General features: G+C 42.7%; 1 protein-coding gene and 1 long non-coding RNA gene across 4 annotated transcripts in view; one reads left to right on the top strand and one right to left on the bottom strand.

Moving 5' to 3' along the window:
- Positions 1 to 6,369: 6,369 nt before the first annotated feature.
- LOC118257778 (uncharacterized) lies at positions 6,370 to 12,509 on the bottom strand. Of its 2 annotated transcripts, none has more exons than XR_004781697.2 (3): positions 12,220 to 12,509; positions 11,714 to 11,930; positions 6,370 to 6,504 (listed from the first exon to the last, which is right to left on the bottom strand). It is a non-coding gene; the product is annotated as an uncharacterized LOC118257778 (long non-coding RNA). The 2 variants fall into 2 exon arrangements; XR_004781698.2 differs by lacking the exon at positions 6,370 to 6,504 and adding an exon at positions 10,019 to 10,161.
- Positions 12,295 to 14,193, top strand: part of OXCT1 (3-oxoacid CoA-transferase 1) — an 89,252-nt gene continuing 87,353 nt past the window's right edge. The window contains exon 1 of one of the 2 annotated variants that reach the window (XM_050716286.1): positions 12,295 to 12,556. In XM_050716286.1, the coding sequence (XP_050572243.1) occupies positions 12,473 to 12,556 (84 nt within the window). In that variant the 5' untranslated portion in view covers positions 12,295 to 12,472. The remainder of the gene's footprint in view (positions 12,557 to 14,193) is intronic. The other variant, XM_050716287.1, reaches the window with a different exon arrangement.

The following is a 14,193-nucleotide window of genomic DNA, read 5'->3' as shown; positions in this document are numbered from 1 at the left end:
GTGAGCTCTGCGCTCATGCGGTGCTGGATTTTGATAGTTTACATTTTAAGAGTGACTGAAGACTTTTTCCCCTTCTAGCTTGCAATCTCTTCCCAAGTTACTTACTCTATTAGTGCTTAATTCCCACTAAAAAACTGCCTGCAATGTACAGTGCTTGTGAACTGGTAGTGGAAAGCTGCCTACATACAGACAGATTATTTTGCTGTTGCCTGTTTTAAGTGCCTTATGTAAAAGCTATCAAACAGATCAAATACAACGAAAAAGTAAAACCAAAAAGCCAAAAATACCTGCTTCCAGAAATGGTTTGATTTTTTAGGAGAAATCTTTTAATATTTTTTCTGTCTGCTGTTATTTACTCCTGCATAGTCCACATCCAAGCACAATTTTTCATCTAAAGAACAGTTGCCTTAAAAGTGAAAGTATTAAGGTAAATAATTATGTCATTCCCAAGAATCAAGGAGATAGCGCTTCATGTTTAAAACGAAATGCAATACTTGCCACGTTGACAGTTTGGGGACTGAAAAATGGCTGCGTGTCATTAAGTTCCCTTCTGCTGTCCCAGATAATCTGCTTCCATGGTCTTGCCTTCAGTTTTGTGTTTCAACATCCAGTTATGATTTATATTGCTTTCTTAGCAGCTTTCTTTACAACTTGGCAAGTGGGTGAGCCCTTAATAGTGGAGGAGATGTCAGCTAGTCTTTCAAGATGTGCCTTGTGGAGAAACACAAACAAACCTGTAATGGTTGTGTGTTGACTCATTCGATAAAGGAAGTGGTATCGTTCTTCAGTCTGCACTCTGGCACCGCAGCTTATTTTGGCTGTATCTTATTTTAGCTGCATCTGTTCTGAAAGAAAGCTAAATGTATATGCACTGACTTCCGTCCAGAAACAGTTACACATTGTTTCTTTACATATTCAAGGGAGTCTGGATTTGACCTTTCTCATCAGTGGTTTGGCTGGAAGAGATGTGTTAATACCAAGCTGGTGAAATAGAAAGCTGCTACAAATGAAGAGAAGAAAAAGAAGAAGAAAAACAAACACTGGAGACATGAACTTCTGAGGAAAAGAGGACTTCAAAGTTTTTTAGTGTTATCATCTATTCATTTTTCTCCCAACCTGGTTTTGTCATGAAATATTGGTGCAGTCTGTAAGTGGAAGCTATAATGTCTTTCAAGCATTTCTCTTGTCCTGTACCCTGTTGGGAAGTGGGTTGCAAACAAACAGGGTGTCAGGAGTTCTGGGCAAACACCCGTGGAGCTGGGAAGAGAGGGCTGGGCGGAGCCCAGCTGGGATGGTGCCACTGTGCTGCTGTGGGCAAGCTCAAACCTCTGCTTGGGATCTGCTTTGCTCCTGGCCGGGGTGGCCTCAGAGCAGCTCCAGCATCCATCTCTTCTCCAAGCTGCATCCCCTCTGGCACTAGACTCCTAAGATGTATGTTGCAGCTTGTAGAGCTACTGTGCTAATCTTGGCCTCACACCCTGCAGAGCTCTTTGTTCAGAAGACAGATAAAAGAACATGTCTGATTATTTGAGAGAGCAATGATCTCAATGTGCCTGATGTTTTGTTTTTGCTTAGAAACTGTTGGGATAAAAGCCCTGACAAATGTTTGGAAGATAATGTCATGGTTTGGGGTTTGCTACCTCTCCCCATTCTTTTCAGGGCTGGGAAATCTTAAAAACCAATTTCTCCAAGCTTCCCACGAAGAAAGTTGCATCCCATATTTTTTGGAAAATTTTCCATGTTTAAGAAGAACATTCTTCTAAGATGGCTCTTAGCATAAATTTTCTTGAAGGAAAAAACATTTTACTCTATAGAGCTACTTTAGGGAATAGTTGCAGTATGGTAAAACAGTCTCTGTTAAAGATATTTATGTGGGGTTTGTAATAATTTGCTGCTTAGTGTCTCCATTTTTAAAGCTACTGTTACTAATAAGGGAGGACATGAGGCGTTGGCTATTTAAAAACAGGTTCTGCTCTTAAATTGATGGAAGCACAACAGGTAAACAGAGAAGCGTCACAGTGTGTGAACAGTTCAGGTTGACAGAAGAGGGAGAGCTGTTACTGTTTCATTCTTCGGAGCCAAGCAAACGGCATTGCTGAAACTGTCCTGTCATTTGGGTTTTATATATAAATAAGTATGTGTGTGTATGCACAAATACATATACACAGTGTAAATGTACATGCATGAAGCACGTGTTTAAACATTGGTTTTGTGCAGTATCTGTAGAATTACATAAGGAACAAATATAGCCATGATTTTTGTTTTGCAAATTTGTAGCTTCAGAATATACACTAGGGTCTCTTTAAATTCAGTATGTCGTATATTATTATTATTATTATTATTATTAGCTACAGTAGATTCTACTGCTGCTTTCCTTCCAAACCACATACTTTTCACTCCTTCTGAGATTTGTGTTTAAATGTGTATGCTGTTAGAGAAACAGACTGTCTGTAACCTAGTTACCAGCAAGGAATTATTTTTGTCCTGTGGTATTCCATCAGCACTCCTAACTATCATGATAAACATGGCTGGGAAACTGGGCTCGCCTGAAATCTCTAAATACCTGAAAATTTCGAACACATTAGAACAACTAATGTCTTGAATATACATAACATACTTTGCTTTAGTGGTCTTCTTATTTCTGGAGGTTAAAGAAAAAATAGTTAGACACAAGCGCATTTTTCCTCTGTATGTTTAGTGTTACCCAAACTAGAATTTAAAGAGAGGAATTGGAAAACCATGGAGGCAGGAAAATGTTAGCTTTGATTAAAAGTACAGACTTGTCTAGGGAAAAAAGCTTTGTGCAGCAATGAATGATATACTTTTATCATTACCAGCAGTCTCAAGAACTTTGCAGTTTTGCAGACTGTGCAAATTTTCTTGAACTATGGCATATAAGTGGGGTGATAAAGAAATCATACTAATTCTGAAAGGAACTTTTTGGATTAAGTGAACTGTATATTTTGATTATGTGCTGTTCTGATCTCTAGAAAGAACACTGGAAGAAAGAGGCTTTCCTTTCACTAAATTTCTTCTCTGACCTAAAGTTACTAAACCTGGTGATGAAGACAGCATTGGATTACTTATGGTTTGCTTTTGGACTGTTCATGTGAAGGAGAAAAAGAACTACCAGACACTATCCCTTATCCAGGAATTCCTAGCAGTTTTAAAGTCTGTGGTCAACATTTGGCTTTGAAATGAACAGCAAATACAACGCGGATATTAATACAGACGTGTTTGGCTGATTTCAGTTTGTAGCAGCATGCTTCAAGTCCTGTAGAATCTGGAAAGGTTTATAATACAGTATTTGGTAGGTATCTTAGAATGACAGTAAATTACCATGATTTCAAGAATAAATTTTTGCTTTTATTTTATCTGGTAAATTACTGAAGCTTGGTGTATACTTGTAAAATGTTAGGTAGGAATGGCAAATTTTCATGAGCAAGGAAATGAGAAGTGACTCACCTATGTTTTTTTTTTTTAATTATTATTTCAGTTACAAGGTTACAAACTTTATAACATACAAAAGCATAACAACCCAAAATAGGGACAAATACCATTTTACTGGTTGTGTAAATTCATGATTTATGTGTGAGGTGGATACTAGACTGGTTTATCTGTCTTACAAAGGATGCTCTTCTAGTAAGTTGTGCTTCTAGTAATTAAGAGGCATTCTATAAAAAATAGTCCAACATACTTGCTCTTTTTACTTATATGTATTAATGATATTTAGTCACACTTATCTGCTATGGGGCTGAATAATACAAGTTTGCTCAAAATATATTACTTGAGGTCAGTCGTGGTTTATTTATATTAGCATATTTATAGCACATGAGCTTCATGAGTTTGTTTGGCTAACAATATCTATAAGAAAGCTGGTCAATATTATAGTACCACTTTTCAAATGTCTCTCTGATTCACAAAGGGAGGTGCGTGCTCTTGGTCTGTTTTACAGAGTGATGTTAGAAGTACCAGGGAAGGTGTGCAAAACTGGAATTTAATCAGAACAGTGCTAAAAGAGTGGAAAATAGTTACCAAAGATTTCCTCCATACTTCTGTGGAATTAAACTCTATGAAAATGATTTCCAGAGTTCAAAGTCATAATGGATAATGTCACGTCATTGATTAAGGAACTATCAAATTAAGTCAGTCCTCTTAAAATAAGGCTATATATTCAGTCTGAAATATATTCAGGACAGAGCATTGATATTCATATTGATGATGCCAAATGTGAAACTGGGCATAAGGGTGATCTGTAATGGAATTGTACTTTGTTCAATGGATGTAAAATAATTAATTCTGGAGAGGCACGTGAGTGCCAACTATTTATAGCCTCCGTAGGTGTGTCATATTTTTCTTGTCTAACCTTGCATGACTGTTCTTTGTTCTACCTGCTTCCAGTCTGTTCATATTTTGGGTGGTGCCCTGACAAAATAAAAAACACCTGCTTTCTTATGGTGTGGTCACCCGCGTGTAGGACAACATGGTACCTGACCTGCATTTAAGTTTAAGTAGGCTCAGAAAATATAAGATGATTTAGCAGTTTGATTATTGGTTGTTAGGAAGTGGCACGTGCTGAACTTTGAAGTTGGAACTGCTCTTCTGCAATGATCTCCCAGGAAAAGGGGAATGTTAGAGCTGGACAAATAGGGATGGTTTCTTGCAGCTGAAGGCAGAATTTAAGTAGCTTTTTAAACAGCTTTTCTATTATATGGTTAATGATCAAAGAGCTGTGCGTACTGTGGACAGCTTCATCATTATGCCTGGCACATCTAATTTATGGGTTCCTGTAGGTGTCAGGCTAGGAGAACTTGCTTACAGTAAACTTCACCCCAGCCTCCAACTGTAACAGATTACTGTGTTTGTGGTTCAGGGTATTATTTCACAGTTGACCTTTAGCTAACACAGAAATAAGGCCATTTGGTCAAAAAAACAAGTGACCAGACTCATGTCCCTACTTGCATGGTCCCACCACTTCATTGTATTAATCTAAGAGTCACATAATGGTTTGGTGTGTGAGGTTGGCTTGCTTATCTGACTAAATGTTGCCTTTTTTTTTTCTTTTATTCTATAGACTAAGTATCAAGCTTATCTGGGTGGCTGTAAGCAGCGTAACTGGCAATTTTGATGATTTTCCCCCAGACAGAGCCTGTAACTTCCTTTTGAGACTGTTATGTGTAACTTACCCTTGGAGAACCTATGTCAGTCTTGTAGTAAAGTTTTGTGCCACAATACGAGGCTTTATACTGTTAATTCCTGTGGATCATACGAAAATTAAATCTAATTGGGATTTTATATTAATCATTGTAGCATTTAGTATTAAAGCTTTTCTGGTTCTTCATGGGCTGCTAGAGGGGAGGAATTCTGAAATGGGGTGGGGAAGAAGGAACATGTACTTGATAAACTTTTAAACAAGGCAGAGGTGTCATGCCTTACTTTGGCAAGCATTTCTTTTAGAAGAGTTTAAACAGCTGTTCTGCTTTCTTGCCCCTTCTGTCCACTCTTTTTAGGCTGCCTTGTAGGTGTGCTCATGCAGTTGTGTGTGATGAACATGACTGGGAAGCTCATCTGTGTTCAAAGCCTCCCCACCCCTTTTTCTGGGCTACACTGAGTGCTCACACATGCATGTGCCTGCACCTTCCTTGCTAGTGCAAGAAGTCCATGTTTCTAGTGCATTGGGTGTGGAATAGGATGTGAAGTGTCAATCCACAGTTCTGGCTGGTGTGCTGGAAGTCTTTTACCTGGAAGTGCGACTGCTGGTATGACCTCTTGAACCTATGCTCAACCAAATGCCCAATCTTTCAAACACATAAGGAAATAAATGCAAGCATACGGATTTTGAAGACCAGTTCTTGTCACAGGTAGCTCTTCCATTATGGCACACAACTGTTGGAGTGGCGAGCCATGATAATAGTGATCAAGGTTTTATTCTGTGTGGTAAACAGGAAATATAAGATTGCTATCCCATGATAGGTTTTCTGATTCCTGTTGTGGATAGCTTGCAATTGAATGAAATTCTGGAAGTGCTTGCTTAAAGTTATTAACACTTTAAATACACTACAAACAAAAAGCACCATACTTATTATTGGATGAACAATTGAGAGTCAAGTGAATTAGGCCCATTAACATCTTATGGGAATCTGAGGCACTTTTTGCCGTTCCCATAGCAGTTATTTTCAGTTCAGTATATCTAGTTACCATGGTTACTTTAAAGACCTCTGTGCCAAGCTTGGTACAGACGTAGCACCTAATTGAGGCCTTACAGTTTTACATGAGGACAGCCATTGTTGCTGGAGGAAGATAAACAACAAACTGCTCACTCTGCCTGTCTGAGAGTTCAGCAGGATGCCACAGGGTGTCTCCGCTGTCCTCAATCCATTCCAGGTTTTAAACTGGGATGTTTCATAGCACTGATGTCAGTCTCGAATGAAAAACTGTACAAACCCCCAAAAGCAGAGTAGTGAAGTCTCTGTGAACTATTGCAGTATAGCTTCAGGCTGCCATCTGGGAAAAAAAAAAAAAGAAAAAAAAAAAGTCTGGACCTTTGAAGAGCTGTTTGGAGCTAGTGAAGTTGAGAGCAAGAGGCCTGAGAGCTTCTCAACAAATAGGTGTGTGCTTGCAAATGCAGGGAACTTACCTGCTGTTTAGGCTTTTTTTTAGCTTTTTTTTTAGCTCCCTTTTTGTGTGTATTTGTAGGACTGTATTTAAAAACAGACTGTTACATTTTGCCAAAAATGGGAGAGCTGAAGGAAATCCCCAAATTTTATGACTAAACAATTCTAAAAGGCTTTTTAAAAGTTGGATGAGTGAATGGTAAGGCTTCTTTTTAAATCACCTTATAAAGAACATATAACAACATTTTCAGATTTTGCCATCTATCCCATGTGTAAGATTAGGTGCCTTCCTAATTCTTCTGTTCATTTGATCGAGACTGAGAAATGAAACCTAACAAGAAACAGCTGTCACATTTTCCTTTTGCATGTTCAGATCATGCTTCCCATTGAGAATGTTGACCAAGCTATTGATGGACTGCTCCACTGTACAGGGAAGGTCTGCGCCGCAGGGAGTTGTTCCTCCAGCAGCTGAATTAGGCAAAGCAATGCAGATGAAAATGTATTGGCACCTGGTTCTGTCAGAGCATGCAGGGAGCTGGCTCCCTAGAGAGTGGATGATAAAATAATTATGTGGGCTTGGACTCTGTGTGTGGATTTGCATGCCAGACTCCTATAGCCAAGAACTGGTGCTTGACACTTAAGCACCACACCCATGAAATGGATGGCAAAGTCCAAGTTTCACCTGTAACTCTGGTTTCCTCTTTGAAATTTGCAGTCTAGGCACGTTGCTTTTCTTCATTTCCAGCTCCACTGGCTGTCCTGCAGTCTCATGGTGCAGGACTAACTGCACTGAATTACAGGGTGTGTGATTTGTTTACTGCATACAATTTCTGCAAATGTGGTTCTGTCTTAGAATCACAGAATGGCTTGGGTTGGAAGGGACCTTAAAGGCCATCCAGTTCCAACCCCCTGCCATGGGCAGGGACACCTCCCACCAGACCAGGTTGCCCAAAGCCCCATCCAGCCTGGCCTTGAGCACTGCCAGGGACGGGGCATCCACAGCTTCCCTGGGCAACCTGTGCCAGTGCCTCACCACTCACATAGGAAATAATTTCTTCCTTATATCTGATCTAAATCTACCCTTTTTCTATTTAAAACCATTCCCCCTTGTCCTATCACTGCACTCCCCGACAGAGTCCCTTCCCCAGCTTTCTTGTAGGCCCCCTTTAGGTACTGGAAGGCTACTATAAGGTCTCCCCGGAGCCTCTCTTTTCCAGGCTGAACAACCCCAGGTCCCTTCTCATGTTAATGTTTTATACTTCTTTCTATCAATTACGTTATCAAATACAAGGAAAATATTTCATCACTGGTAGTTTAATAAAGTCTTCCTGGGCTCTGAGTTTTAAATACGTTCTGTTTGCTTGTAAGGTTTGTTTGAGCATAACCCGTGCAGCTTATTAATGTAACGTTGAGTTGCAGAATCTGGAAAAGCCTGTTACAGTAGTGCTAACAACATGTGCTGACACGCAGAGTGTCAGCTGCTCAGGATTCCTGTTTCCAATTTGTTTCTGTAGCCCCTTATGTTATGTTTACCTTTAACCCTCAACAACACTAGGATTGGAGTGTAAAATAACCCCATTCTTTCTGCTTGGTCAAAGGGGAAAAAAAATGACTTTCTTGTTCCACTGCACCCTTGCAGCAAAAAGCTTCTTCTCAAAAATGAAGAGTGAGAGATTAATAGCATTTACTGAATAAGAATTTAAACCAGCCTCCATAAATATTGATACACAAACATATGCCACTTCTGCAGAGGATGTCTGCAAATATCTGCTGAATGAACCTTTTCTTTTTTTCTCTTTCCTTCTGTAAAGGAATGATAAATCATTTATCCCCTTTCCTGAACTAGTAGACATACCATCAGTCACTGTTGAAGGTTATTATGCTTAACTAATTAAGACAGTGTTGATAACAGTTACTAAATATACATTATTAAAACATGAATAGAAGTGCCAAGGATCATGTCGAGTAATAGATTTTTTTAACATAAAAATGACCCCAATTTTTACTTATACCTTATAAGTACTCCAGTGTTGAATGGAGGTGTAGCATTTCCAGTGGTCAGAAGGACTGAAGTTCTTTATTGTTAAGACTATCATATTGCAGTAATGCATTAACTGTTGATTTAACTGGCAATACTTCAGTGGCTATTTCTACCAGTGCTGTAGTGGTAAAGTTACGACAGCAAATGAATAACTTGCTGTCATAACTTCAGTTCTCTAACTTTGACCAAGTATAAAATGCTCAGTGGCTTTCAAGTAGTTCTTCATAACCATCCATCTTAGCTTGCAATCGTATGATAGAGTGCTGGTGGAAGGGCCCGAGGGAACGGCATGGAGCTGGGACAGGGGAGGGTCAGGCTGGGTGTTAGGGAAAGGTTCTGCACCCAGAGGGTGGTCAGGCACTGGGACAGGCTCCCCAGGGCAGTGGTCACAGCACTGAGCTCCTGGAGTTCAAGAAGCATTTGGACAATGCTCTCAGACACATGGGCTGAATTTTTGGGCAGTCCTGTATGGAGCCAGGAGTTGGACTTGATCCTTGTGGGTCCCTTCCAACTCAGGATATTCTGTGGTTCTGTGACATGATATAGAAATTCTTTTGTTCAGTATTGGCTATACGAAAGTTGGGCATCCTGCCTAAAATACGAGTGCTATAATGGAAACTGGAATAGCATGAAACAAACAAACAAAAAATCCCCCTCAAATTATTTTTCATAAGACCTGCTTATGCAGTTTTTTGTTTTAATAGAATATCAGGGCTCACCTAGGTAAGAAAAACTAAAAACAAAAAATCTCCTCGAATCTCCTCGAGTCTCCTCTCCTCGAGTCTCTTCTCCTCTCCTCTCCTCTCCTCTCCTCTCCTCTCCTCTCCTCTCCTCTCCTCTCCTCTCCTCTCCTCTCCTCTCCTCTCCTCTCCTCTCCTCTTATTAATAAGTTGAATATTTAAGTTCACATTGCTTACTAGTGTAATCATTGGTCAGGCAGGTGGCAGCACTTTTGTCTTCCTCTAGGTAAATACATCTCCTGTAAATGCTATGAGTGTATCCTAAAGTTTTGAATGGTTTTGCACAGGAGCTTGCAATTATTTTCATGTTCTTAGATGAAATTTATTTATGATTATCCAATGTTGTTATGTCTCTATCATGTAATTCTCAAAAGGTGTCTTCTTTTTATTCTTCCTTTATTTGCTTTTCCCTGTGATATTCCCCTCTTGTAGGAAGCTAGTGATGTTATAAAATTATCTTCTTTAAATTTTCTTTGACTTTCCATTCCATATGAAGGGATTTAGATTAATTTCACTATATCCAAAGATGAGTTTCTTGTGCTCTTGAATGATTAATGTAAAAAATACCCCAGTATTTCAAGTAAAAGTATTTAAACACCAACCTCTTGTTTCAGAATTGGGACCTATTAATGCATTGGAAGTAAGTTCAGGTGTTCTGTGTGTATTCTAGATGCCATATAATTTAAAGAGCATTCCTTTCTGCGTGGTGCAGTGCGTGATTTTTCATGCATCAGTAACTGTGGGGTTTTGTGAAATTCCAATGGATCTGAAAGAAAGTAATTTGCTAACTTTTAATTAGGTAAAATCTAGGTGAACGACAAACATTACAAAACTTGTATATAAGTTGTTCATTTCAGAGCTCTGGTTCTCCACCCTGTATAGATGGATGAAACAGATAAAAAAAAGTCTGCCTATTTGCTAACTTTGATAACTTTTGCTGGACTTGGGGAAATATTAAGTATTTCACTGTACTGCAGTGCTGACTTTGTCTTAATATACTTGATAGTAGTATTATTAAGCTGGTGGTATAATGTTATACATGATGATTAACCTCCAAAATACATACCTACTGACTTGTTTTTGGCACCAGGTGCTCAACACTCTCCCACTATTCATTTATAAATGTAAATGTGAAAAATGTTTGACTTGCATGTTACCACTGGTACTTGGTTTACTTCACTGAACAAAATAAGATCAAACAAACTACAAGTATCTTTGATTATTTTGGAGACTTTGACTACCTGGTGATAGTCCCTTGTGTGAAGAGCTCGAAATCATATAAGAAATTAATACAAAGTAGCTTATCTAACATCATTTATAAACTACTCCAGAATAAATTATTTTATCTGCTCATTCAGCAGTGTTTGAAACTTGCCAAAATAAGATGCTTATGCCCCAAAACATGTGGACCTTGCACAGTCTTTTTGAATAATTTGGTTTTATAAAATCTATAGCACCTCATAAGTAAAAGTTATATCCCCCTAATTTCCTAGTTCAATAACTACTTTGTATAGGCAGGATTATCAGCTTTGCATAATAGATGTTCCAAGGAGGTATTATTACTCATGCACTTGTACCTACTGCATGCAGTTAGCCCCCTTCCTCCAGCCTGCAGATAAGAACACCCTTGGAATCCCCACTAGTCCAAAACCCACGTGAAATAAATGCTAGTTCTGTATCTAACAAGTACTCAGAAGTGAACAGTTGGGTAAGTTTGTGACAGCACACTGCTGGTTTAAGGATACTGAACTGAACTAACATTTAGATGAACAAGTTTTGCAATACTTACAGAAAAAATTTTCATGAAAGGAAAAAGGATGTAAAGGATTTACACGTCTAGATGAAATTTAGGTAGAACTGAGGTTCAGAAATACAGTTCTGTAAAACTTGCCTGCAGATGTTTAGCCCTGAGAAAATACAGACCCAACTGTTACTGCAAGTTCATCAAGCCCCTGTAAAAGGCAGCTTTTCCCACCTAGAAGTGCCCCACACTTAGCTGTCTAGCTAAATCCAGTGGCTTGGGGAGAGGGGAGGATGTTAGTGACCTGGAGCCCAGCAGGAACATTACCTCCACCATACACTTCGCTGGTGTCTGCAAGGTTTGTGTTATGGGAACCGTCACTACTGGTGTCCTTGAAAGTGTGTAGGGGGCACTTACAGCGTGTGGCACGTCAAGGTGACACGGCTGTGCTCTGCTCGTGGGCGCCAGAGGCCCATGTGTGCCAGGCTCGACCAGCACTCTGAGCCAGATGATGTGCACACTTCAGAGCGAGACTAGCAGCACTCTTTAAAAATTTGCCTCCTTTGTGGTAAATTACCTTGCTGTGTGTTTTCACTGCCATAGCTGAGGAGGACAAGGCTGACAGCTGTGCTGGAGCGAGCCTGGAAAGGAGAACAAGAGCAGTCTGACAGGCAAGGGGCATGACTGCTCGTCATGTGCTGGGGGCATTTTTCCTCTCCTGCATCCGAGCTGCTGCTTGCATTTTTCTGTGAATCTTTGTTCCACTGGACATCGCCGGCGCATGAACTGATCGCCTGGGGGTATTTTTAGAAAGCGTAAATAATGGTGGAGGCATGCTTCGAATTCTCCTCCTCGCAGCAACGAGAGGTGCCGGCGCTAAGAGGTCCACACCATGTGACTGCCTAAGCGAGCGTGCGTCTATTCCAGTCGTCACATTTTCCACACAAACATAGCATCCGACTGCCCGGCGGGGACCGCGGGCTGCCAGGCCAGCCCTGGGGGCCCCGCTCCCAGCCCACACCCCGCTTACACCGCCGAGCCGCCCCTCAACGCTGCGGAGCCGCGGGGCGTGACCCTCCTTACCCCTTCCCTCAGGCGCCGGGCCCCGCCTCGGGCGCGGCCACGTCAGTGGGCGTCGGGGCCGAGCCCCTCGCCCTCCCCCGGCACGCCTGAGCCCACGGCAGCGCCTCTCCCGGCCGGCCCTCGCTCAACCAGCGTCGGACAGCAGCACCAGCCGCCCCCTCCTCCTCCTCCTCCTCCTCATCTTCCTCCTCTTCTTCTTCTCCTCCTCCTCCCTTGCCGGCCGCTCCCTCCCCGCGACCCGCGCAGCCAGAAGATGGCGGCGCACAGACTCCTCCTGCCGCCGCTCGCCCGCCGCATCCTCCTGCCCGCCGCGCGGACACGGGGCGCCGCCGCCGAGGTGAGGGGCGGGACGGCGTCCGTCCGTCCGTCCGTCCGTGTCATCCGTCCGTCCGTCCGCTCGGCTTGCGGCGGGGCGGCGCTGACCTTGGGGGAGACGGGGAGAGGGGATTCGGGGTTCGGCCCCGGACCGCGGCTCAGCCGCTCCGATGAGATCCGTGCGGCCCCTGCCAGCTCCCGTCTGCCCCCCCCCCCCCCCCCCTCCCCCTGGTAGCCGCCGGCCGTCGGTTCTCTGCCCTCCGCCTCCTCCTTCGCCCCTTCTCGGTGTTCCGCGGTGGCGTTGGGCGGCGGAGCGGCTCACCTGCTGCCTCCTGGCGCACGTGTTGGGTGCCCCGCGTGTCTCCGTGGGCAGGTGGTCCTGGCCGCTTCTGCCTTTGTTTTGTCGGGTTACAGCTTGCCCTTCTGCAAGGCGTCCTTCCCCTTAGCTGGTCGTTCTGTCGTTCTGTTAGCCCCTCTGCTCCCATGTGCCCTGCTTTGGGCTGGGGTAGCTAATTTTATTCCTTGCAGGCATGGTGCTGTGCTTTGGACCTAGGGTAGGAGGAATGCTGATAGCACACCGATGTGTTAGCTGTTGCAGAGCAGTGCTCACACGGAGCCCAGGGCATTACAGCCCCTCGTGCTGCCCTGTCAGAGAGGGGCTGGGGGTGCACCGGGAGCTGGGAGGGGACAGGGCCAGGACAGCTGGCCCAGGCTGGCCAAAGGGGTGTCCCACACCGTGTGGTGCCGTGCTGAATGATAAAATGGGGGAGAATTGGCAGGGGTCTGCCATTGCTCAAGGACGGGCTGAGCAATTGCGCTGTGCATCACTTGCTTTGTGTATTCTTTTTTTTTCCCCCCCTTTTTCTTCCCTGTTAATCTCCCTTTATCTCAGCCCACCACTTGCTACTCGCCTTCCTGGTTGTGTGATCACCCCTGGCAGGGGACAGCGGGCAGCCACCGTGTGTCACTGAGCTGCCAGAGCCACGGCCACCACCTGGGGCTTCGGCTTCATGCCCTGCCGTGTAGGGACACACTCTGCAGTCGTGCTGCAGTTCCAAAAATGTGTTTCTGAGGGAAATAGCCATGGGGCTATTGAGCATGGGGAAAAGGGTCTTATTTTCAACCAGTACTGTTCCCACTTAATAATGTTTTCCTGAGCCCCTCAAAGCAGAGGAGCATCGATGTTTCCATTGGGAAGGAAAGAAGCCTCCATTCAAAAAGGTTTTCTGAATACTCGGTGCAAACCCTTCTAGCCTTAATTTTATAAAGGAGGCGGTTTATGTAGTTTTGAAACTGAGCCAAAACTACTGCACTGGTTGTAACTGGATCTTAAGACAACTCTACAGGGAAGAATACTGCCATTCTCTTTACATTGTGCATACATTAGCTCGATTATTATTTATTTACTCATTCTTCTTCTTCTTTTCCAGTCTACAATTTCTCTCTTCCACATCAAATTAGAAGAGGCAACACCAGTAGCTAGTATTTTGACCTCCAAATATGCTCAATTTTTCAAGACTGTGTCAATATAGTGTAGTGGCTTACATGTCAATTGCTGCTGGAGCACTGACAGTACTTCATGAGTATTAATCCATGATAATATTACTGGGAAATGCTTCAAGGGAAAAAAAAAAAACACATTTTAGGATAGCTGTGATC

The sequence above is a fragment of the Cygnus atratus genome, chromosome Z, assembly GCF_013377495.2.
Source record: "Cygnus atratus isolate AKBS03 ecotype Queensland, Australia chromosome Z, CAtr_DNAZoo_HiC_assembly, whole genome shotgun sequence".
Taxonomy (NCBI): domain Eukaryota; kingdom Metazoa; phylum Chordata; class Aves; order Anseriformes; family Anatidae; genus Cygnus; species Cygnus atratus.
The sequence above is the reverse complement of the archived record's forward strand: the minus strand, read 5'-3'. Positions and strand labels throughout refer to the sequence as shown.